This window comes from Yarrowia lipolytica, chromosome 1C, assembly GCF_001761485.1.
Source record: "Yarrowia lipolytica chromosome 1C, complete sequence".
In the NCBI taxonomy this organism is placed as follows: Eukaryota; Fungi; Ascomycota; class Dipodascomycetes; order Dipodascales; genus Yarrowia; species Yarrowia lipolytica.
The window spans coordinates 850,667-873,339 of record NC_090772.1 but is presented as its reverse complement, the minus strand read 5'-3'; the positions used below and the strand labels follow the sequence as shown (position 1 = coordinate 873,339).

Here is a 22,673-nt window from a genome sequence, read left to right as displayed (position 1 = left end):
CGTTCAGCTTATCGTGCATCAAAAAAAGTCCAGTGGCTGGCTGCAATCAGCCCAATCCAGAACGGGTTCCTGTAGATCTCGGTGTAGATCATGTGACCGAGCTGCGGGTGTTTTCCGGGTAACCACAGCAACCAGAGATGTTTCAATGACAGCCAATAGCCCAGTATTTTCCTTCTCACTAGACCCACCGTCTCAATCATGTACCCCAGACATACTCTACAGCCGCCGTTGGTCTCAAACTATAGTGGGCTCATTAGCGTGTTTCAGCTATAAATTCGTGGGCATCTTTTCAGCATTACTTTTGGCACAATGGGGGAATAATACCACTGCTTCAAACGGAAAGAAGACGCAAACCCACGCAGCCAAACAGGCAGGATCCGCTCTTGATTGGGAAGCTACGTCACGTGATATGACAGGTACAAGAAATAAGCGAGAGTTAATTTGGAGGTGGCAGGACGTGGCAGGGGCAGCTCGTCAGGGGGTGATATTTGGTATCGTTGAAATAGCTGGGGTTTTGGGACTTCAAAAAACCCGGGTATGTCTTTTTATCTCCAATATTAAACGAGTAATAACTGTTTGAAAAATTCAGAAGAAAATTCAAAAAAAAATATATTAAAGTTTTCATGTTCTATTTTTATAGGGCTTCGTCATGATGAGTTAAATGGGGTGCTGCAGTAGGAAATATGGGTGCTGCAGTGGGAAATATGGGTGTTTAGACAGGAAAAAGTGAGCATGGAAACGTTTACTGCATTGAACAACGTCCTTTGCACCTCTTTAAACACCTCCGCACGGGGTTTCAGAGATCCGAAATATCTGCAAATGTCGACAAGCAACTCTAATTTTGGAGACTTGTCTAAATCAGTGCTAGATCTTTTGGCGGCAGTCGGTTTCAGTAAGAGAACGTCCCGGTGGGTCGAGAATCACGTGACCAGAATCTCTCCTCTCCACTCCACTCCACTCCACCCGGTTATGGTGTTCCTGTAGATCTTGGTGATCATTATTCCGAGAATTGGACACGAAACCGATTTGGAGGTCTAGCGTGTTTGGGAAGACGCCATACATGTATGTGGACGTGTGTGCTTGTACGTCGCTAACGATCCAAGGGCCCCTTGAAGACCCCAAAGCGTCAGTGTGGAGACCCCATTACAGTCTAGGACACGTGTTGAACATGTTTGTGCAGCAGCAGGTGCCTTTCTGGTGCTTCCTGTTTAAGTTGCATTCCAGCCACACGTGGTGGAAGACACCTTCACGGATCAAATGGATGTAAGGGGTAGGCGGAAGAATTGAATCAGGACATGCATTGCGTGGATCCATGGCGATGAGGTGCTGAATAGCGGAGTCTTGTGTTGGAGTGGCCCTGGTGAAGTTGAGAATAGAGTACACCTGTGGAGTATGAAAGCACTGCTTTTTACACAGCTAACGATTGATAACGAAAAGCCAGCGCGGTGTCAATCATTCCAGACTATCAAAGCTTCGGTGCGTTCCTGTTGCGTACCTCTGCAAGAGGCATTAGGAGCTAATAACCGTGCTCTTAGAGCGGTGTATATGCAAGGGGTGGAATGAGATGGGGGATTGGACATGGACGAGGAGGATGTGTAGAGGGCGAATGGAGATATGTTTGTGCATGTTTTTTCAGGGCCGTCTGTTGCACCTGGTCTCACGTGACCTCAGACGAGACCCTCCGCTCACTGTCCGCTCCACTTGTTCTTCCTTCTCTGTACGTGTCCTTACCACCTCCTAACTCAAGCTCTGCGGAATGTGACGCGGTTTGAAAAATGAAGGCGAGTTAATTGTGGGACGTGGGAGGAACCGATATCAGGGATGGGGAGTGGGTGTTTGGACAGAAAGAGGCGGGTGCGGGACCTCGAAAGAAGCGTCTGACGACCCACGCCGACACATGATAGAGCGTGGTCTCCGGTCGACAATGGCTCCTGCTCCTGGTTCGGCTTGTGCTCTCCTCGTCCAACAAGTACGACATCTTTTCTTTCGCTCCGGTCCTTCCAAATCGGGAAACAGCCAGCCGCAGCCTAATTCGGCAAAAACCCTATACTCCCCGTCGTACGTGTTTGATCCCAACTCAAAAAAGCCCACACGTCATATAAGCCCTGTCTTTCCCATCCTTGTTAATTGACGACAAAAAAAGTGAGTATCATGTCCACGTGGCTGGGAGGGTCTGGAGGAGACATTGGACAACGACGGGGACTCGCGGGGGACAGTGACACAGACGCAATGGCTCCTGTGGATCCAACTTGAGCGGTCGTTCGACGTGGATCAGCCGCGGTGGTCAGAGTGTCATTTTGTTGGCCCAAGAACAACCAGTGTGCGACAACATTGTGTGATTCCTGTGATCCAGCACGTTCCGACCGACATGGATCAGTGCACAGAATGGTCCGTAATGGCGCGGCTCCTGTGACCGCGGTCGTGTTGCTAGTTACTCCCTGTTACCTTACCTGACGTGTCCTTTCTCTGTTTCTAGACAACATCCCATAAACCACATTTATGAGGCGACTCTGAGAAACTCGAGGTGACATGGACTAGACTATGCGAGTTTAACGAGTCCCACTGGCACTGGCATGGTGAAACGAACACAATGCGACAGGTCGAACAGGTCGAACAGCAGCCCAGTATACCGTATGTTGTTCCGAAACTCTGCACCAGGCGAATGTCGTGTCACAGATCACTCAACGAAACGCAACTTGATCACGGCAAGACTGCAAAGTGCACCCGAAGCCCGCTTTCGCCTTCGTGCTTCAAGCCGCCAACCATTGCTCGCACCGGTCGTCCCTGGATCTATTGCTGTCTTCATTGCCCCACTCTCTCTTGTCCAGTGAGCTCATATTGCTCTATCCTAAAGTCTAGAGCCGTGTGTGCCCTTTTTACCTCTGAGCTATTCCTGTCCACGTCACCTGTTCTCGAAGCCCTTTGTTCTTTGCTCCCAAGACGGCTATAATTAGAAGCCTGTTTCATTGTCTGGGTTGGTCCCAACCATTGAGACGCAGGAGACGAGGGACAGGCCTGTGGAAAATTAAGTTCAATATGCATGGAACCGAATCACCACACACTTGGAGAGCGACGACAAAACCCGATTTTTCAACCATTGGTTACTAACCCAGATGAAAGGACTTATTCTTGTTGGAGGCTACGGCACCCGTCTGCGACCCCTGACTCTCACTCTGCCCAAGCCCCTCGTGGAGTTTGGAAACAAGCCCATGATTCTCCACCAGGTGGAGTCTCTGGCCGCCGCCGGCGTCAAGGACATTGTCCTGGCCGTCAACTACAGACCTGAGGTCATGATCGAGACCCTCAAGAAGTACGAGGAGAAGTACGGCGTCAACATCACCTTCTCCGTCGAGACCGAGCCTCTCGGAACTGCTGGACCCCTCAAGCTGGCCGAGGAGATTCTGTGCAAGGACGATACCCCCTTCTTTGTTCTCAATTCCGACGTTATCTGCGACTACCCCTTCGCCGAGCTCGCCGAGTTCCACAAGAAGAACAATGCCGAGGCCACCATCGTTGCCACAAAGGTCGAGGAGCCCTCCAAGTACGGTGTCATTGTCCACAAGCAGGGCACCTCCAAGATTGACCGATTCGTCGAGAAGCCCGTCGAGTTCGTCGGCAACCGAATCAACGCCGGCATTTACATTCTCAACCCCTCCGTTGTCGATCTCATCGATCTGCGACCCACCTCCATTGAGAAGGAGACTTTCCCCCAGCTGGCTGCCCGAGAGTCTCTGTACTCCTTTGACTTGGAGGGCTACTGGATGGATGTTGGACAGCCCAAGGACTTCCTCTCCGGAACTTGTCTTTACCTGTCTTCTTTGTCCAAGAAGAACCCCGAGGCTCTGGTCCCCACTTCCGAACCCTACGTCACCGGTGGAAACGTTCTGGTCGACCCTACTGCCAAGATCTCTCCCCAGGCTAAGATTGGCCCCAACGTTGTGATTGGACCTGGCGCCGTCATCGGAGAGGGTGCTCGACTCTCTCGATGTGTCGTTCTCGCCAACTCTACCATCAAGCCCCATGCATTCGTCAAGAACTCCATCATTGGCTGGAACGGACGTGTCGGCCGATGGGCTCGAATCGAGAACGTTTCCGTCTTTGGAGACGATGTGGAGGTCAAGGACGAGGTTTACGTTAACGGTGGCCGAGTTCTGCCCCACAAGACCATCTCCGGCAACATTGAGAAGCCCGAGATTATCATGTAGAGGGATTGGTGTTGATAAGTTATAACCATTATAATAATATTTGATTGTGTATGAAAACGACTGTGATATATAGCCGGTATCGCGTGTAAGGCATGATTAAGACAATGCTGTTACGGTGAACGAATGGATAGTTATAGCAAAAACTTCTCAAACATGAATATTCATCTTTTGCAAAAAGATGGACGACACCGGAATCGAACCGGGGACCTCGCGCATGCTAAGCGCATGTGATAACCAACTACACCAGACGCCCAAGATATTCTTGACGGCTTTAGGAAAGCTTGCCATGAATATCCAAAATGCGTCATTTTCAATTTTTTGGGAAATAGAGCGATTCAAGACGTGGATGAGCTGTCTTGCTGTCTATTATAATAGAATTAGGAATTTGCTTTGGATTTAGGTTAATATTTCGTCTTTTATGATCCGTTTTAATTTTTGTAACAACTGTAGGTATCTCTGTCGGTATCAAAACAGGGAAATTACAGAAGAAACAAAAGTCGGAAAGCATTGAGGACATTGATGTATTAATTAGAGGAGCGCACAAAAGTTGATTGTCATGTTTTAACAATGTGAGAGCGGCCAGAGTTCCGTTTCGTAGAGTCGATCATTGGGATCATCTGGACGTTCATCCTGTTTTCGTCCCTTGCTTTATTCTGATATCATAAGTGTCTGATACATCTTTTCTTGCTTAGTTCATGTTGATCTTTCATCTTCTGAGGGGTTGGGCCAGATCAATGTCTTGTCTCTCGTTTCGTAGTGTTCTCTGCTTCCTCCAACGCGATCTAAGTCATAGGTTCTTGCCAGTGTCTCACATTCCGCAGCAGTAGTTTTGGTACTGTTGATTTTCAGAAACTTATTGAATCCCCTTTTGTATATCTTCCGCTACTACGTCCTATAGAAGTTGATCTGCTCGACGATGTACAGATGCTGAGATGTTTCGACGTGTTCGGGGGTTTCTATCTCCAACCTCGCCCATTGACCTGGAAGATGCTTTCTAGTACAGTAGTAAACCTCTTGGTGGGAAGCTCTTTTCTATCAGGGCAGCCGACCGCTTTTCTCCGGTCGTTCCGTCATAATGTTGGTCTCTTTCGGGGACATTTCGGTAGTGTACAGTGTAGACATGACCCTTGTAGCTACAAGTAGTGACATTACTTGTTGCAATGGAGGATATCTCCAGAAGAACCGCTTTTTACCGCCGTGTTTAATAGTAAATCCTTCCTCGTCAGCTCGACATAATGCTTGGAGAGGTCGATCTGTATCATATCTTCAAAACACGATTGGGTGGTCGGTGGTACGAGAGAGGACCTTCCAGACTTTGAGAATCGGTTTTTGTAAGTGTAGACAAGTCTGATAAAGAGATACTCTCTTACTTGGAGGAAATGGGCTCCATGTTGGGGTTCTTTCAAAGTAGGAGGATCTCAACCTGTCGAAATATATAAGAGCAGGTACTCCAAGCTATCTAAAGATGAAACCTGATTTCAAGATCAGAATACATATGAAACCTGATGTCCGGATCAGAATACCCTCGTAAACCGCATCTTCAACTCTCCATTAACAGCTCGAGTTTGCCCACCTGTAAAATCTAACCTGCAACCTCTCGTTTTGTTTGTATGAGTATAGGCCCAAAGAGAGCACTTGTATCTCATAAAAAAGCAACTTTTACAGCAACTTTTACAGCAACTTTTACAGCAACTTTTACAGCAATTCAGACATTTCAGACACTCTTAGAGAACTTGTTTGAGCATGAATACCAACTATGGTTCTCACAGGAGAACTACAAGGGGAGAGTGTACTTGAGAAGGCTCTGGTAGTATGGAAGCTATATGAATCGGTACTGACTGGGGCTAATTTTGAACGGATCCACAAAGTTCTCCATTATCTATTGATTGGAGCTATATTATCATCACTTCCGTGGTTTTATACCGTAATCGTATGTACTAGTAACCAACAGTTATGATAGAAGCCGTGGAGGAATACATGCAAAGGTTTAAGAGGAACATGATAAATGAGTGATTATTCTTCCTCCGCCAAGATCTTCTAGACTCCAAGTTAGTCCACGGTACACCAGAGTGGAGGTGTTTGCGAGGACTTCTGGGTGTGACGCTATGATGAGAGAAGAAATGTGGGCAATGGTGAGTATATGGAGTTGAAAACTGTGAACCAAACCCCATTTTTCCAGCCACAACACAAGGTAGCTCATGCGAACACGTCAAGCAACCATTTTGCAACCATCTGTTGACATATTGACATAGCAGTCTTTGATATGAAGCAACCAAACATGCGGATTGGACATGCTGCTTAATGTCCATCTGTATCACTTTGACAACTCCATTCCTGGATGGAAACTAACTGGTTGCTTTTTCCTCACTGATTTACTTTTTGCCTGTCGTTTCTTTTTCTGCGTATCAACATCTTGTGCATTCCACACATGCACTATGCCAGGTCGGCAGGGCAGTCAAATGGAGACGATACGCCGTGAGCCGTGTTTTAGAAACCGAGGGACACTGCATGTGATTTCTGTGGACCCCCCCAATTTGAACCTCTTGGGGCTTCATGTCTTCCAGGACCCACAGTCGGTTTTGTTCTCGGTATAGACAAAGTCATTTACCTCTTGGTTAGCATGCAGTACGAGTAGAAACGTATGGTGCCGGCTCAAAGATGTTATGCCTCTGAAGTTTCGGCACAGTACTTTTAGCAAGGCCCGATTTCTTGACCGGGTTAGATCGCGAAATGCCATCAACTGCTGTTGCTGTAGGTGCCAACGGGCCCATGGGGTAGTGTGCGTGTTATAAGTACATAAGTACAGTCGGTGATGAAGAGAAGGAAGGAGCCATAATAATAAGTCGCATCGGTGTCTCACACACTGAGACTTGCCGGTTGAACATGATGAACCTTTGACATTCCTCTGAATTACTGTAGCTGGCCCACAGCAACCAAAACAGCACCCTGTCGACCGTATTCAGCAGGGACACTAACAGTCCGCTATGCGCTCGCTAACGGTAGTTTATTGGGCTGTAGGAATGCTCACTTAGGTGGAGGCTTTTGGTTTGCGTTGTTAAAAGACATATAAACAAGCGTAAAGGCCTCATCTATAACTGGCACTATTGTATCTCTTATGAACGTGGGCTAGTCTTGTCGATCCTCAGCCGTATCCGATACTCAGCACAAACGTGGATGAAGAGAGTGATTTTGAACACGCGTCCACCCTTGCAAACATTACAGCAGTTCTCTGCTTGTCAATATCATGCTAAGGAGAAGAATAACCTGCCCGATTCACTAAGCATTAAACCCCGTCCGGGTTGAAAGTTCATCTCCATGAAGATGGCAGAGGGCCCGGTCTCTTCTGGAACGACAAATATAGACCATCAGATGACCGATCTGCACGCGGCGGGGCACAGATTCGAACTGTCGGCAGTATTATCGTCGCCGCCAGGGCTTGCACCTTGGAGGATGGTTATGCAAATAGCGCAAAGCGGCTAATTCGAACTTTTTCGGGGGTCCACAGAGACAATAGCTGATGACAATTGGATATTTGTGGGGGTCTCCATCTCTGGTAGAATATTAAAAAATTGACAACAAATATGGAGCTATTTATATCGAATTGTAAAAGATTGTTCAATATTACTTGCTCTCGATTACTCCATGCAGCAAAAGTATTTATAAGCCCGTCTTCTAATCCGACGGTCACGTGATACCGGGACCCGTGGGGTCCACGGTCTAAAGTGGGTCAAGGTCCTATTCACACACCATCAGGTGTGTATTTTTAGAAGACTCCACATCCACGAGCCGGGGCGCTCCCCACAGTGCCCAAAAAACCCTCAAACCTCCTGTACAACGGTTTCAGCCTGGGATTCTGTATTTTTAGCAGCTTGTAAGACAGCCCATGTGCGTCACTGCACTTGGATTTTGGAGAGAAATGGGTCTGCGAACCCTACGTCCGATTTGCTCACCAACGCTACCTCCATACAGACTGGTTTTTGCTTCAAAAAAAGACGACACCGTACGAACTACGCCTCGTTTGTGCACATGGACATGTGTTCTAAGAGGTAGATCCGGTTTAAAGGATATAACTCCGGGCAGTGGTATTAATAGCGCCAACAGTCACCCACGCGTACTCGCACCAAGATGGATCTGGCTCCCGGTACCTAGAGCAATTGTTGCAGCCTGCCGGAACTCGTATCGTACGGGGTCTGTGCGACACTAAAAAGAAAAAAACAATGTCACACATACGAGACACACATTGTGCATTGTAGCTGACCCTCAATATCCATCTTGCACGTACGTAGTAACCGGCCTATGCAGCAAAGTCTTCACTCTCATTTAACCCAAAACTTTTAGTGCCCGTACAGTGCGACGTATTGAGCAAGGGGGACAGTGGCCGACGCGGGAGACGCAGAAACGACAAGACGACAAAATGGGAAATGGAATGAAAAAAACAACAAAAAACAACAAAAAAAACCAAACAATCTGGACCCAGACAAACCTCTTGGAGGCTTCAAAGAATCAATAGGTCCTGTATGTAGTGCCTGTATACCCCTGAAGTGGTGAAGTTTATCTGAACTCTATACGCGGTGTCGCGAAAAAAGACGCGCAAAACCAAGTACGCGTGAAACATGCAAAAAATCAACTGAAAATGTTCACGTACAGTGCCAGCATATGCTATGGAACCGACGGGACTGTACTGGACCACCTCACAGAGCGCCAGTTGCAAACTAAGCGCCCGGAAACTCGGGTACCTGTCAGCAGGTGAAACAAGCGAACTGTAGGCGATATTGGTCTGTGTGAGACGAGAGGACGGGAAAATAACTACCAGGGCTAATATTAGAATTCAATTTCGGCTTATGGTTTGATTTGATTGGCCGTATGACAAGGCTGAGCTGACTAAGCGGTCCGGGCAGGAGCTCGAGTACCGCTAGTATTATGAGGGGTACAGGTGTACGAGTATGAAGGCTTGAGGAGGTAAGAGAGATACTCCAAGGAGAAATATGGCCCCCTATTACGCCTCTTTGGGTCTGTTTTATCCCTACTTGTGGAAGAGATGGCTTGGGATCAGGCGGGCGTCGTACAGTGCCAGGATCAGCTGAGATTGGAGGGCATGTCTCAGTGAGACGTTAGCAGTAGTGTCAATGATGTAATTGGTTGCAATTGAAGTGTGTGAACCGATTGAAAAAGGTGAATTACTCCAGTAATTGCCGTTTTTTTATGCCGTTTGGTGTTATCTCTCCAATATCGGATCTTTTGTCCCACAACAGTCCGATTCGGTATTCTTTTTTTTCAGGTCACATGGAAGCGGCGAAAACAACTTGTCCCGGCAATTGCCACAGCAGTGCCACAGCAATGCCTCAGGGAACAGTCGGGTATGTCCCCGTTTCATCTCCAGAAAAAATATATCAGCACAGCTCCACTTATTATCTATATCCGCTTGTTGTATTTGTTGTCTTTTAGTTTCTGCCCTACCGTTATCCATATTGGGAACCTAACCAACTCCCTTCCGAACTAATACACATTTAAAAGAAGACAAATTGCCACAAATGTATCAGGATGTTGCCAAGAAGACGTGGATTCACCTGTTTGGAGTTTTCGGGGTCGATTTGGGCCTTTGGTGACAAAATCTGTCTCCGAAAAGTGACATGTTCCGACACTATCGACGGCGGCTGGAAAAAGTCTGTCGGAGGATTAGCGCCATAATTGGGCCCTAATCTGCACGGGCTAGATCCATTTGGGTCCTGACACCTCTTTGATCGCTGCCACGACCATGCCCTACCGCAGCCTGGGTGTGTGCACATATTTTTTTGGGGGGTCTTCCATTTGTTTGTCTTTGCTTTTTTGTTGATTTGTTGTTCAATATGCAGTCGGCACTCCACCGACATTCCCACATCTGTCACAGGTGCCAAAGAAAAAGGCGAAGCCCCCCCTGCCACAACACAGCTGGTTTATTTGCACAACCCCTTTTATTATCTCCTCTAGTGTACCGTCCACCCAGCCGCCCACAAATAGTTGGACAGCCCACCATGTGGCACCAAACATGCGTTGTTATGACAACCCGAACGATTACCTAACCACCTCCCCACAAGAATACTCCGTCGGGCATTCCAGAAGCAGCCAGACGCACCAACCAGATGATCGGTGCCTGTCGGCGCACCGGTTCCGGACAACCGTTACTGCAGCAACACCTCCGTATGGCACGTGTGTATGGTTGGGGGAGCGTTAGACACGGTGGGAGGGTCGGTCCGTCGAGTCAGGTTAGACCCCACGGGCTTGTTTTGACATACCATGTCAGGGGGGTTCGTCAATGGAAGAGTGTACACTGTACGATAGCAGTGTACCGTACGATACATGGCCGGGTCGCTAAGAACGACTTGATCCAATATTTAATTATTTTGATCGCCGGATTTCCCGATATTCTGGGACAACGTGTTACAGACTAGGGCCGTAGGTGAGGCGTCACGCTCTCCTCATGTCCAGTATATTAGTATATTATATCAAATTATCACAACGTTACAGCGTCCATCGGTCAAACTGATGGATTCGGAGAAGTCAATTGTGGCGGCTACGTGATAGAGTCGATATGGCGCGGTATGACGGAAGGTAGGAATCGCCGACTGATTCACCGTACAAAGTCTGGCGACAGTAGATTGGTGTATTTTCCCATAGTTTCCGGATTTTTCCCCTATTTTTCGATATTTACCTATTTTAGGTATTTTTTTTTATTATTCTTTTCATAGTTTTGCATTTCCCCTAGTTTTGCGTATTCCCTCTATCAATCCAGCTGCCCTTTGTACACCGGAATGCTGATTCGGTTGGCATCCTCACCTAATCGACGGCACCATACAGTGTATGATGCAGGAATATTGCTAGGGTTAGGGGTTCTATTCCCATCTGGTATTCATGGATAGCCTTTTTTATAGTATTTGGGTTAGTCTTTTACATTGGCATTGTGTGCACAACAAGATCGAAACTATCAAACCATGACACACTGTAGCCGTTGTGACGTAGTGAGCCGACGCTGTACAAAAACTGACTAGGCGGATTTGGGCCCTCTGCGAGCTGACGATAATTGCGAGATTTGTAGCGGGTGGGCCTCGCGCCATGTATTCCGTGGATGCAGGGCTAGCAAGCTGCAACCAGACGCATCACTTTTCGTGTTGCTTTTGGTACAGTGTGATATCTGTACCACCACCCTGTGCCGCTTTGGTGCACCTGTGGCTATGAAAAACCCCTCAATCATCATCACTAGTTGCAGATCATCTCTGCACCCATCTCCAGCTCTTTTCGGAAACCGGTGAGATGCAGCTGCAGCTGTGGTGCAGCAAGTCTCGCGAGGCAAATTCCACAGCAACGCGTGATGTATGGGGTAGAGTGGGGGGAAGGGTATCAGGGACTGGATGTAGACGCTTGATGCATGCGAGATCACATATTCACTAAAATGTGTGTTACTAGTAGGTGTTATACTAGTTGACTCAGGAACATGCGTGCCGCGTCTGCCACACGAAATACAGCGCCCCGCTTGCTCATATCTCGACAGTTGATGCACAAGATGCGTCAGACAGGCAGTCGAACAAGCACATACAGATTAGAGAAAACGAGAGTGTAAATATGGATTAGGGTATGGGGGAAGTGGGAGATTACAGGGTAGGGTTAGGGACGGGCTTAGGGTGCGAGTAGCCTACGTAGTCGTACTGTAGATTTTACATTTTTTTGATTTTTTTTTGGCAACGTGCACAGACCGTGTACCGAGCTTGTGTTTGGCGTGACACGAGTTGGTGGGCGTGTTGCAAGGGGCATTTTGGTGCCGGCTAAGCAGTGTGTTTGGGGGTTATTGGTTGGAAAAAAATGCATGATTCCCGCTCATCAGCGTCAGACTTGGTCCTGTTTCTCCTACCCGCGACTCTACTGAGGCGAAAATCTGAACAGTGAAAACGGCCTATTTTTTTGTCTTTTCTATTTTCCCATTTTCCCCATTTTTTGTCTTTTCCGTTTTTATTATTATTTGAATACAATGACCGACCTGTGGCCAAGTGTGGTTCCCTTGTCACCCATGTTTACAATAGTTTTATTGTCTCCACCAAATACAATGGTGTAGACTTGACGGTCCAAAACTTTACAGTCTCTTTGTCAGGGTCTAGCAATCACACAGGGCTGGCCGCCATTGTTTACAAACCTAGACGTGAGTATAAGAGGCTGCCGGCCGCTATCGAGGTTGACTGACTGATTGATCAGGAAAAGGTGAGTGAGGATCAGGGTGAGGTGAAGGCGAGCGAGGGCGATTGAGGTTGGTCATGATCTCCTCGCGGTCCGCATAGTCTTGTCGGGGTGGTCATGGGTTAGCTATGGTCTTGTCGAGTTAGCATGGTCAATGGTTACTGGTCGGTGACATGATCTCTGACCATGCAATGGGTCCGAAGAACCGCTGCGAGCACGCGTGCCTGCTACAGCTCCTACCTGCTACGCCATGTCTCACACAACGTCTCCAACCGCTGCACCAGTTGTACTCGACATTGCCAATATGTGGTTGGCCCAACAACCAAGTCTAATTCTAATGGGCAAAAGGCAAACATGCGCCAGAGGAAACCAGCTCACAAACTTGATCTCCTATCCACACTAACACAGGATGCAAAGTGTGACTAGTCCACTGTCACGACGGCACATGTTTGACGACTCGCCGTCCTACAAGCGCAAGCTGGTTTCGCCGGCCTGCATGGCGGGAGATCTCACCGCTGCCGCCGTTCATATCGAGACGTGAGTATGAAACCAGGAGAGGGATAGGCGGGGTTAATGGGGATGATGGTGATCAAATCGCTCTGATTCTGAGCACATGTCCCATCATGAGTCCCCATCATGAGTTCCCACCATGTGTTGCAGACTGTATGAACCTGAGCATTTCCAGCCAAGTCACAATGCGCTGACAAGCGGGGGTTCTGTGAATCGTTATCGTTACCACGTTGCTGTAACAATGTCAACACAGAATACCATTGGGAATCAGCTGGACTTTACTCATGACATCAAGCACCAGACTGTCTCCCCCAGTTAAGCCCTTTTTCTTTTCTCACCACTGTAGACTTCCGTTTACATGGGACACGCACACGCAGACAGCGTGCAGTTAATTATCACCACTAACGCAGACCCACCTTGCCCACTCCAAGACGCTCGCTATTCACCGCCAAAACCCCTGCATTTCTCAACCTCCCTCCCCCAAACGACTCCTCGACGCCATGTGGAGTCCCCATGAAGAAGTCAATGAGCATGATGGAGCCCATGTCGCCGCTGTCCGCTGGCTCGGACGGTAGCACCACCTTTGGCAGTAGCACCAGCAGTAACACCAGCAGTAACACCAGCACCAGCAGCATCCAGATGCACCGGCTACGAAAGAACAACCGCAGCACCAGCAGTCTGCGGCTCACCAGCGCCGGCGTTTCGTTCGACCCCATTGACGAGGAAGGTAGCTTACGTAAGCCGTTCCGTTTCTCGCTTGAGCTGGACTCGCCTGCCAACACCCGCTTCACACACTCCATGAATGAGGCCGACAGCAGCATGGACACAGACGAGGATGGCCTTGGTAGCTTGTCTCAGAACTTCCGTTTGGGAGGAAGCACCAGCCACTCCAACACACATAGTCTGAACTTTAACGGCTTTACGCTCGGCGGCGCGGCAGACGAGAGTGCGGGTGCTGTTGCCGCAGCAGATGTCACCGCTGACGACATTAACGATACGCCGTCAGCGCGGCCGGTACGGCCCTCTCTCAACCCGCTATGCAAGCGGTCATACAACTCGTCGTCCACGCCATTTGCTGCCAAGTTCAAGCGGCCCCGACGAACCCACTCCATGTTCCAGGACCCCAAGGAGCTTATGCAGGAGGAGCTGGACGAGGAGAAGGAGATGGTTCGACGCCTTTCGCTGTCGCCCGACGTTAATAACAACGTGGACTCCTTTCTTGTGTCCGCTGACTGCACTCTGGAGTCGTTTTCCGTCGAGGGCGATCCCTTCCGACGCATCAAGCGAGAGACTCTGGTCCAGATTCTGGACGGTCACTATTCGCATTACTACGATCGCCACGTTGTGATTGACTGCCGGTTCGAGTACGAGTATGATGGCGGCCACATTGACGGCGCCATTAACATCAACTCCAAGGATCGACTGGAGGAGCTGCTGTCCAACGAGGAGGGCATTCTCGGCAACAACTGCAACAACATGATGCGGCCCGGCAAGCGGGGCGGAGACTCCCGGAAACGTACTCTGTTGATCTTCCACTGCGAGTACTCTGCTCACCGAGGCCCGCGAATGGCCATGCATCTGAGAAACCGAGACCGTCGGCTCAACATGACTAACTACCCGCACCTGAACTTTCCCGACGTGGTGATTCTGCAGGGCGGCTACAACCACTTTTTCGAGCAGTTCCATACACGGTGCTACCCTCCCCAATACGTCGAAATGAACGATTCCATGCATAAGAGCACCTGTGAGAGAGAGATGGGCCGATTCCGGCGTCACATGAAGCTACGAAGCGAAAGCTCCATCAACAAGCAGCAGGGCGTCATCTGTTCGCCGGTTGGGTTGTCTCGTTCGCTGAGCGAAAACGTAGACTATCATCGACCCAAGCGGGTGGTGAGTTGCCAGCTGTGGCGATGATGTGCATCCAGAGACACTTGCTTCGATTGATCAATTTCCACACAGGTTTCTGTGGGGCAGCCTTGATGGTTGTCCTTCAGTGTCTTCTGAGATCCTGCAGCGGTCCAGAGACATCAAAAGAACACTGATATAAAAGTACTGACAATAATACATTATACCCACTACAAGTAGTTTGAGCAGTGTAGGCAGTGCTGTGTGTGGAAGCCGGTATAGCAGAGTGTACGAGCACGAGTACTCTTCACCCTCCTAGGCGACGCATTTGAAACTAAAAGTTCAGTGTCTCGATAGAGCAGGCAGCATCTACCGCACTTGTTTATGGATTCATCATCAGACCATTGGGGTGGTTACTTTTGTTGTCCGCCTCATGTGCACGCACTGTAAGTATGTTACAGCTGGTCTATGGCGAAATACCGCAAGCTAGTGTTTGGCCAGGGTAGCACGAGTTTTTGGTCTTGTCGGCTATTGGTCGAGTTCAGGGAGAAAAAGTTGCTCATTCCGCTTCTTTTGCGTCTCAATTGCTCGTCTCTTTTCGGCTTGTTTTTCACATCCTGTTTGCTTTGCTCTTTGCTATTTTGGCGATACTGGCACGATTAGCTTGCTTAATCAGAGTGCATTGTTTAGGCAAGGGGAAGGAGCCTCGGAAGAGACGGGCGGATGTGCTGTACGGGGATTGTGGGGCTAAACAAGACGGAAGGCGGGTACTTAATAACTCGTCTTGACGGCGCAGTGTGAAACGGAGCTACTGGGGTGCACGTATCCCGGTCCGTACCAGTAAAAGTTGTAAAAGTTGTAAAAGTTAGCCTACTTGTAGGTGGGGCTGACCAAAAGGGTGTGCGATTATGTACGTACGATTCCGATACAGCACGGGCACTGAGGCTGTAGGTTGCTTTATTATGGACAAATGATTGCTGTTGGAGGAGGAGTCTTTTGTTTATTGGCATTAGTCATCACTCTTGGGCTTGGTCTCCAATGCGATGGCGTCAACACCCCCAAATGTCTCAACCTTCCGATTTCCACCCAGCCAAATGCACAAGTTAGACCACTTCCAAAACAGGGCTCCAAATGCGGCGCTAACAGGCCCTTAACCCAGTGTCAACAGATTGCGCCACATGATGGCTGTATTCTCCGAACCAGGGTGGTCCACAAAGAGCCCATTGTGGGCGATACCGCGTCTCTTTGTCCCCAGCAGCCTCCTATTTTCGGGCCCTTTTCTCTTTTATACACCCCACAAACCCTGAGCTTAGCACGCATCGGTTTGGCGTACTTTACGCGCAAGCGGGGCTAAACGCGATGGCCATATGACCGGCTACAAAGAGAGATGTTGATAATAAATGTGAGACACGGACGTGGCGGCTGGCTGCATTTGTGCGACACGGGAAACAGGGCCGGACCGTGGGGCGTAACGAGTCTGCGAGCTGTTTTGGTTGGTGTATGGAGAAATATAAGAACCAAACAACAAAAATATAAAAATTTAGAATATAAAAATAAGAATATAAAAATAAGAATATAAAATAAAATAAAACCTTTCTCTGACAGTCGCCAAAACTCACTTGAGACTATAAAACAAAACAGCTCACCCCACAAAAAGATCTGCGGCGATCGAAATGTTGCTATTGCTATCTTTACTGTGTTGGCGATACGATGCCGTTGGAAATGAGCGCCAAAAACGGTCCAAAAGCGGACCTCAAGCTCCACGCTGACGTCACTTGACTAAGCAACAAAAAGGTAAACAAACCACCGAAGGTATTCACAATGAGCTTGGAATGCATCCGAAACTGCTTACATCACGTACAAGTACTCTCGGCTTGGTCATATGAACACAATACACATACCAAACACGTACGCGATCACCTGAATCCCATATATATCACCTCACCATGATCTCCTGACCTTCCCCTGACTAGTCAGCGCTACGACAAAACGTCTTATCAACGTATCTGGTGTACCCCTCGATTTAGTGCCACCACCTAGTATGTACTGTATGAACGGTCATAGAGTCACCTCTTTGTATCCATTATTATGTGTCTTCCCAAAATACCCGTATGTACTTAAATGTACTTGTAGGGGTTGAGAATGTGGTTAGGGTCATAGGCGTTCTTGAGCTGCTTCATCAGATAGACATTGTCCTCGTCCTTGGAGTACTGGATGAAATGCTTCTTGATGAGACCAAGACCGTGCTCGGCAGAGATGGAGCCGTGGACCTTGGATACCCACTCGTAGATCCAGGGCTCGAGGACCTGAGAAATTCGCTCAGAGTACTCTCGAGTCATAATGTTCAAATGCAGGTTACCGTCTCCAACATGGCCGTAACCAATGACATCAACCACGGGCTTGGATGCGTCCGTCTTGGAGATCATGTCCTTGCTCTCGAAAACGGCTCGCAGGTCGTCGACAATGTTGTACAGCTGGGGCAGAGGAATAGAAATGTCGTACTTGTAGACACCACCCTCCTTGCCAATGACCTCGGTAATTCGCTCTCTCCATGCCCACAGGTTCTGGAACTGAGTCTCGTCGCTGGCAACCACTCCGTCGCAGACAATCTCCTGCTCCATCACGTCCTCCAGGAAAGCCTCGAGCTTGGCATCATCATGCTCCTTGTTGGAGCCGGCGGTCTCAATGAGAATGAAGAAGGGGCTCTCAGTGTCGACCGGTCGGGTCAGGTCGCAATGCTGCTGGACCCAGCCCTGAGATCGGCCGTCCATGAGCTCAAACGCAGACAGAATCTCACCGAGATCCTTCTTGGCGGCAATGAAGGCCTGCTGGACCTTCTCGTACGATTCAACGGCCAGGTATGCCACATTCTTGGCAGCAGGTCGCTGGGGACACAGAATAGAGACGGCGGTAATCACACCAAGAGTACCCTCGGAGCCAATGAAGAGCTGCTTGAGATCGTAGCCAGTGTTGTCCTTTCGCAGCTTGGACAGCATGTTGACAACCTTTCCGTTGGCAAGCACAACCTCGAGACCGAGGACGGAGCCGTGAAGAGAGCCGTATCGCAGAAGACGCAGACCTCCGGCGTTGGTGGCCACGTTTCCTCCAATGTGACACGAGCCTTTGGCTCCCAGATCCAGAGGGAACATGAAGCCCTGTTCGGCCAGATACATGTCTGCAGCCTCGAGAATGACGCCAGCATCAGCAACAAGGATTCCAGAAACATTGTCAAAGGACCGTACCTTGTTCATGTTGCTAAGCGACAGGATGATCTCATCGTACAGAGGCACAGATCCACCCACCAGACCGGTGTTTCCTCCCTGGGGCACCACCGCCAGTTTCTTGTCGTTGCAGTACGACAGAATCTTGGACACCTGCTCGGCAGAAGTAGGCTTGAGCACCAGCTGAGTCTGTCCACGGAACTTTCGCATCCAGTCAGTGTTGAACATCTCAATGTCCTCTACGTCGGTCACCAGACCGTTTTCGGGCAGAATGGTCTTGAAATGCTCAATGTCGGCCTCGCTGAGTCGAGCATAGTCGCCTCGGGTCTCAGTCCTGTACCACTCGGCAGTCTGCTTGACCTGAAGAGCAGGAGCAGTGGTGTGAACAGATCGAGCGGAAGGTACAGCCTTAGCCAGAGCCAGGGGCTTGGCAGAGAGCTGGGTGGCGCTCTTGGCAATGGAGTGTCGAGCACCCCGCAGGGCAACCCGGGACACCAATCGTTTACCGGCAGATTGCATCATGGTCGTAGTGGTTTGTGGAGGTGAGTCAGAATCGATTTTTTTTTACCTTCACCATCACTTTCGGGCGCTTATTTTGAAACCTTAATTCGGTGATGTTGAAGCAGGTGCGGATGAGGGGAAAATGAGCAATTTCCATTGGTGGAGGAGGACATGTGGGGGACAAGTGGGGGACAAGTGGGGGATATTTTGTGTGTTTTTTTTTTTTTTTTTGGAGGGGGGGTTTGGTGTTCCAAGGATGGTGGTATTTTTATATTTTTTTGGGAATTGACAAAAAGAATAGTTTAAACGGATTTTTCAAATTTCGTTTCTACTTCAAACGTCTCTTACCACATTACAGTCTCATGGTCGAGCCGTTGTACTTGGTAAGAGAATATTGGCTTGATGGCGGCCGATTCCCTTCGTTTCAGATCTTGACAGCTATTCCTTGTACATGTGGGACACGAAGTATCCAGTTCTTCACCATCCAGATTTTGACATTGTAAACAGAGCCCTTGAATAACTGTTGATACCAATAACATCCTAGAATGTAAACGCACTCATTCTATGCAGAAACTACCACCTGCCGTTCCAGATGTCCTCTGATCCAAACCACCCTCGTGGAGCTGGAGGAGGATCTGGGAGCTTCCAGGAACTGGGTCCTAGCCCTGAGCTGGGCAACTCATCGAACGCCCTCTGGATCCGAGGAGTCTAGACACCGGCCGGAGTATCAAGAAGACCGGGCCAGGTAAAGTGGAGTCTTTGATTCCGAGAGTTGGTGGTATTCGGCGATTCGAAGCTCAGCCCAATATCCAGCTGTCCAACTAATGGTTTCCTGTCAAAAGTTCTTACACATTACCGCACGCCTCAATATACCATCGCACAAGTATATCATCTTCTGAATATAAATTAGTGATTAAATTATTCGTTCGTAGGGCATTATAGTGTTGTTGCAATGTCTAGACAGACTCAATGTAGACGTGCTGTCCGTCCTTCTTGTCGTCAGAAGCGTGCTCGTCGTAAGCAGCGACTCGAGTGGTAGGCACAAACTGGTGGGATCGAGAAGCAATCTTGATCTCGGCGTACATCTGGTCCACCTCCTCCAGAGTAAGACCCTTGGTCTCGTAGATGAAGAAGTAAGTGAAGGCGATGCACAGGAAGTTGCAGCCTCCCCAGATGAAGAAGACCTTGGTCTTGAGACCGGCCGATCCAGGGGCCTCGTCGACGAGGTAGGGGGTTGCAAAGGCAATGGCAAAGTTGAAAAGCCAGTTGGAGGCGGCGCATAGAGCAACACCCTTGGCTCGGATTCGTAGAGGGAAAATCTCTCCAATGACAACCCAGGCAATAGGACCCCAGGTGGCGGCGAAACCGGCAATGAAGGTACAAGTGAAGGCAATCAGAACCTTTGAGGAGGTCTCGTTATCAATGGCAGTACCAACAGCCGCCACGATAAACTCGGAAGAGCACATGACGATAGCTCCGATCAACAGCAGCTTTCGTCGTCCGACTCGATCAACAAACATGATACCGGGGATGGTCATAACCACGTTGACAATGTTGGTGATCATCTGGATGAGGAAGGGGTTGGAGATGTTGGACTTCTTGAAGAACTCGGTTCCGTAGTAGAAGATGAAGTTGATACCGGTGAGCTGCTGCAGGGCCTGAATGGCAATACCGGTCAGCATTCGCTTCAGCTGGGACCCCTTGGGGGAGAAGCAGGCGGCCCAGGTGGCGCTACCGATCTGCATCTCGTGGTCGTGAGAAGATTGGATCTCCAGGAGCTCCTTCTGTACAGCCTCGTGCTCAACAGGAAGTCGTCGTAGTCGTCGCAGGGAATCGGCGGCCTTGTCGTACTCGCCCTTCTTGATCCAGAATCGAGGAGTCTCCGGTAGCAGGATGAGACCTCCACTCAGGATGACGGCCCACAGAAGCTGAAGGCCGAGAGGAATTCGGTAGGAAGCACTGTTGTCTTTGTTTTTGGTTGCGTTGTTGACAATGGCAGCCAGCAGAAGACCAATGGTGATGGCAAACTGGTAGATGGAGACAACGGCACCTCGGATCCACTTGGGGGCAACCTCAGACTGGTAAAGAGGAACGATGGAAGAGACTCCACCAACACCAAGACCAGCAACAACTCGTCCGACAATCAAAAGCGTTCGGCCGGTGGCAGCAGTCTGAAGAATAGCGCCAACAGAGAAGACGACACAGAAGAGGATCAGACCCAGTCGTCTTCCCAGAGTATCAGAGGCCCAGGGAGCAGAAATGGCTCCAGTGAAGGTGCCTGCAGAAAGAATGGAAGTGATGAGCGAGGTCTGCTCAGAAGTGAACTCCAGGCCGTCATCTGTAAAGGTCTTCTTGACGAATGGCATGGCCATGACGCCGGAAATGGTTCCAGTGTCGTATCCAAACAGAATACCTCCAAACGCGACAAACACGGCCACAAAGGCCGCCATGAAGGCCGAGCCCTCGGGCTTTTCTCCACGGTTGATGATGTTAGCGAGTCCCATGGTTAGTAGTGAATCAATGTCGTGTTTCAGGTGGCAACTACTAGTCTCTATATATACACACACGAGAATAATGAAACCAGTATGCTTTTGGCCATCATTCCCCAAGAGAGCTTAGCTGCTGCTCTCATGTGTCACCAAAACAAAGAGTTGACGGTGGGCGCCAAACCTTCCCCAGGTTTCTTGTTTGGCAAACGCTCGCACCACCCTCCCCGGTCTTTGACCTACCTCGGGGGTTATGGGTCCTTCTACCCGGGCGGAATAAACTCGCATGGCGCGGCACTGTCTTACCTATAGTTGCGGTGGAGAGTTATGCTTACAAGAGGTTCACCATCTCCTACTTGTAGTTGACTGATGTCTAGCTCTACATCTTGTTCCGGTTCCACGCGTGGGGCTTCTTCCATGTACAGACGGCTTTGACACGGTACAGTAGTGGCCGGTAAATGTCGCGAGAAACTTTGGCCAACCGTCACCAACTGCATCTGCGGGTTGGCGCGGTCCAAAGAGTTGGCCAAAGGCAAATTCTACGCTTCCTCTTGCTCTCTCTCTCTCTCTCTCTCTCGTCTGAGACTGCCCAACCTTTTTGAGGAGTAGTCGCGCAGCCGTGCCGTGTGGGTGCAGCGATCGTCTTCAGCCGTGCTAAGGGAGCGCACTAGTGTTACGTGGGGAGGGGGTGTCACGGGTCCCAGAAGCGAGTCATGACAAGACCCAAGCGGTCCTGGCGAGACGTCTGATGCCGTATACTTGATCAAACCCCGGATTAAATCTGGAAGAAAAGAAAAAAAAAATTAGCCATAAGCGAGCTCCCCGCACATCAATCTATGTACCCCTTGTTTGGTTAATCCGCTCCAGCTGGTTTCTTGTTCTGATGCACCTACCCCGGTCGCCGAACAAGACCTGAGCTATGCACGGGGGTGGTTGGGCAGGACGCATCTTCAGGACCCACATCAACCTGCTTTTGAAAGGTTGTCTCCTTGTCTTTCTCTGTCTCGACGTCAAGTGGAGCACGGAAAAATACTGAAAAGTTAGTCTCAAATTTCAGGAGGGGCAAAACTTTATGCACGAGGCCGACGAGACAAGTTGGAGGGAAAATGGTGGCCAGAATCCGTGTGGGCGAAAGAAAAGCGTGTGCGGATAAACCGCCGGGCCATTTTCATATGTTGGTAACCCCCGAGCAGACAGCGGTCCATTCTTGGCACGCGTGTCTCGTCTTGACTTGAAGCATAAAAGAAGCGGTTAATACAAGTGCATACAGTAGTGTCTCTCTCCTCCCCCACACAAGACAACCATTGAAATCAGCAAGTCGCTTCTTGTGGGGAGTGTAGAGCCCCGGAGTTTATTTCCCAAAAAAATACGACATTCTGTTGCCAATTCCGAAGTTCCACGGCGACAGAATAACGGTCCGCCATCAGACAGCTGTGGATGTGGGAGCCCAAGAGGGTGAAACACACGTCCATCTCGGTGTTTCGTCGAAAGCCGTCTCAGACCCTACAAGTAGTCTCTTGGCTTTCCACTTGTACGTACAGTAGCTACTTGTCAAGACATTGCGCATCAGCTCGAACCGTTGAGAAGTACGAGTGCCACGAGTAGGGCGTACTGCCCGGTACGACCACGTACAAGATACGGTCGTCTAGTGCATCGAGCCGCTTCAGCCTCTTTTACTCGACAAACAACGAATGCCAAAACGC

General features: G+C 49.4%; 4 protein-coding genes and 1 non-coding gene across 5 annotated transcripts; 2 read left to right on the top strand and 3 right to left on the bottom strand.

Annotated features, from left to right (window-relative positions):
• Positions 1–3,113: 3,113 nt before the first annotated feature.
• YALI1_C08702g (uncharacterized protein) lies at positions 3,114–4,205 on the top strand (the record flags this gene model as incomplete). The annotated part of the gene is made up of 1 exon (XM_501519.3): positions 3,114–4,205. One exon carries the CDS (start codon positions 3,114–3,116, stop codon positions 4,203–4,205), a length of 1,092 nt encoding a protein of 363 aa, XP_501519.1.
• Positions 4,206–4,384: 179 nt separating this feature from the next.
• Positions 4,385–4,458, bottom strand: YALI1_C08688r. The gene has a single exon. It is a non-coding gene; the product is annotated as a tRNA-Ala (tRNA).
• Positions 4,459–12,816: 8,358 nt separating this feature from the next.
• Positions 12,817–14,831, top strand: YALI1_C08600g (uncharacterized protein; the record flags this gene model as incomplete). Its single annotated transcript, XM_501518.4, has 2 exons — positions 12,817–12,944; positions 13,328–14,831. 2 exons carry the CDS (start codon positions 12,817–12,819, stop codon positions 14,829–14,831), a joined length of 1,632 nt encoding a protein of 543 aa, XP_501518.4.
• A 2,048-nt stretch (positions 14,832–16,879) lies between these two features.
• On the bottom strand, positions 16,880–18,505 carry YALI1_C08548g (uncharacterized protein; the record flags this gene model as incomplete). The annotated part of the gene is made up of 1 exon (XM_501517.3): positions 16,880–18,505. One exon carries the CDS (start codon positions 18,503–18,505, stop codon positions 16,880–16,882), a length of 1,626 nt encoding a protein of 541 aa, XP_501517.3.
• Positions 18,506–19,440: 935 nt separating this feature from the next.
• On the bottom strand, positions 19,441–20,988 carry YALI1_C08523g (uncharacterized protein; the record flags this gene model as incomplete). The annotated part of the gene is made up of 1 exon (XM_501516.3): positions 19,441–20,988. The coding sequence occupies one exon, from the start codon at positions 20,986–20,988 to the stop codon at positions 19,441–19,443; it is 1,548 nt and encodes a 515-aa protein (XP_501516.1).
• Between the last annotated feature and the right edge of the window lie 1,685 nt (positions 20,989–22,673).